The 999-nt window shown below is 60.1% G+C and overlaps 1 gene segment (V, D, J or C); it reads left to right on the top strand.

The window, feature by feature from the left end:
- Window positions 1-469: 469 nt before the first annotated feature.
- LOC129087233 (immunoglobulin lambda variable 5-39-like) lies at window positions 470-999 on the top strand. The segment is given in 2 exon segments: window positions 470-515; window positions 629-999. Coding segments are annotated over 2 exon segments (417 nt in total).

Below are 999 nucleotides of genomic sequence, written 5' to 3' on the forward strand. Positions count from 1 at the left end.
AGAAGCAGTGTCATGAGAAGCACACACCATCAGGCCCCTAGTGCTTTGGGCCCTGAGGACATGTGTGCCCTAGGACCAGCAGGTGGCGCTGTAGGACGGTCCTGAGTCACCTGCACAGCTGCTCACTGAGGACCATTGACTCAGTGGAGCCTGGGTCTGAGGCCCTGCTAGTGCTTCCTGATGAGGATCAGCAGCTGTTCCCACTCTGAGCTTGTAGAGTCCCCTGAGCCCACCTTTGAAGGGTCCAGTGGGTGCTTCCCCCCAGGGCTCTCCGAAGGGGTGAGGCAGAACCCCACCTTCCTCATTCAGGACTGTGAGCTGAGCTCCAGCACCAGGGCTCAGGGAGGGGCTGGGCAGCATCTCGATGGGCATAGATTTGCATGGACGGCCCCTCCCCTGGCAGAGGGTGGGGAAGAAAAGGAGGCCTGGGCAGCCCTGCCCCACTGCGGGCTCTGGGGCTGCGGGCACCATGGCCTGGACTCCTCTCCTCCTCGTGCTCCTCTCTCACTGCACAGGTAGGGACAGGCCCGGGGACCCTGGGCATCCCCCAATGTCACCTCCCTCTTGCTCAGGATTCTTAGAATGGTAGAGTTTTTTGAGCAAGTGCGCAGTATGTCTGTGTTTGCAGGCTCCCTCTCACAGCCTGTGCTGACCCAGCCGCCCTCTGTCTCTGCATCTCCTGGAGCAACAGCCAGACTCACCTGCACCCTCAGCAGTGACATCAGTGTTGGCAGCTACTACATGTACTGGTACCAGCAGAAGGCAGGGAGCCCTCCGCGGTTTCTCCTGAGACTTAAATCAGACTCAGACAAGTACCAGGGCTCCGGGGTCCCCAGCCGCTTCTCTGGGTCCAAAGACGCCTCGGCCAATGCGGGGCTCCTGACCATCTCTGGGCTGCAGCCTGAGGACGAGGCCGACTATTACTGTGCTATCTACCATAGCGGTGCTTCTCACAGTGACACACTCAGATGGGGAAGTGGGGCGAAAACCTCAGCCTAA

The sequence above is a fragment of the Pteronotus mesoamericanus genome, unplaced genomic scaffold (assembly GCF_021234165.1).
Source record: "Pteronotus mesoamericanus isolate MK-2021 breed Mesoamerican mustached bat unplaced genomic scaffold, CSHL_Meso_final scaffold_507, whole genome shotgun sequence".
Taxonomy (NCBI): Eukaryota; Metazoa; Chordata; class Mammalia; order Chiroptera; family Mormoopidae; genus Pteronotus; species Pteronotus mesoamericanus.